This window comes from Eurypyga helias, unplaced genomic scaffold (assembly GCF_000690775.1).
Source record: "Eurypyga helias isolate BGI_N326 unplaced genomic scaffold, ASM69077v1 scaffold22954, whole genome shotgun sequence".
Taxonomy (NCBI): Eukaryota; Metazoa; Chordata; class Aves; order Eurypygiformes; family Eurypygidae; genus Eurypyga; species Eurypyga helias.
Genome location: NW_010247128.1, coordinates 14457 through 15700, shown reverse-complemented (window position 1 = coordinate 15700; position 1244 = coordinate 14457). Strand labels below are relative to the sequence as shown.

Below are 1244 nucleotides of genomic sequence, written 5' to 3'. Positions count from 1 at the left end.
TCCTGCTGTGTTCTTCTAGGACAGGGGTTCATTAATTTACCAAGATGGGATCACTTTTTCTAACTTGAGCGTTTATTTTATTGCAGAAAATAAGGCAGTTGGAGTCATGAAGCCAGGTCATGTATTTACAATTGAACCAATGATCTGTGAAGGTGAGCAATTGAGCAGCAGAGTGAAATGGTTACTCCTGTTTACTATTAAGTAGTGATGGAATAAGGATGCTGCTTCTGTTCTGTATAGTTGACAGATTTTTTAAATTTAATTTTTAAATTTCTCTTTGAGGAACTGATACCTGTTACTTAAAAACAGTCCAAAAGTCATCATTTATGTTTTTAGGCGGTTGGCAAGACGAAACGTGGCCTGATGGCTGGACTGCGGTAACAAGAGATGGAAAGCGATCTGCCCAGTTTGAACACACGCTTCTGGTCACCGATACAGGCTGTGAGATCTTGACCCGGCGGCTGGATAGTATTCGTCCCCATTTCATGTCCCAATGATAGTCTAGACTGAGCAGGTATAGCTGAACGATACATATATATATATTTTTTTTTCCTCTCTGTACTATGCATTTTTTAAGGAGTACAGAATAGAGAGATCTCATCATTTACTTTGTTCTCACTGATTGTAGATAAGAGGAATATCTTGAAAAACCTGACCCAATGTCTGGAAAAGCAGAGAAGAATTTAAAAGAATTTCCTGCTTTCCTCCTACCTACAACACTCATGCTATACTTGTCTTTTTCTTCTTCAATTACCTCTTTAGCACCTTTCTTCCAATTTGACCCACAGTTGGTTCTGTTGCTGCCACGATAATAGCTAGAAAATTGTGGGTAACCTTTCCCACTGACACTTGATACTTTGGGATCCAGGGTTTTTTTTCCACCACTTCAGTGTGTCCTGTTGCTCTTTGGTATGTGAGCAGCACCTGAGATTTTGCAACCAGAAATGCTTAAAGACTTGCTTCTGCAGCTGCTGTTCTAGTGGGCTGGGCCTTGTTTGTTTCTTGGTTGAGAAGGGGGCAGGAGGGAGAGAGACCTGCATGTTGCCACGAAGAGGCTGCCCTTACCTTCAGTTCTGTCCCCATCTCTGCTGACGGCCTCTGGTGATTGCGACTGTAGGTGACGCACTGTTAATGGCAGGACTTCCTTCTTTTGCTGGAGATTTGACAGTATGGGCTTCCTACAGGGAAAACTAATGAAGTCTATATTATATACAGCTCCTTGGGATAAGCTGCTTCTCAGCAAA

General features: G+C 41.9%; 1 protein-coding gene across 1 annotated transcript in view; it reads left to right on the top strand.

The window, feature by feature from the left end:
• The window catches only part of METAP1 (methionyl aminopeptidase 1), a gene marked incomplete at its 5' end in the record, with an annotated part of 13858 nt that extends 13206 nt beyond the window's left edge, over positions 1 to 652 (top strand). Inside the window, 2 exons of the mRNA XM_010150646.1 lie at positions 87 to 152; positions 337 to 652. Coding sequence (XP_010148948.1) covers positions 87 to 152; positions 337 to 497 — 227 coding nt within the window. The remainder of the gene's footprint in view (positions 1 to 86; positions 153 to 336) is intronic.
• Positions 653 to 1244: the final 592 nt, after the last annotated feature.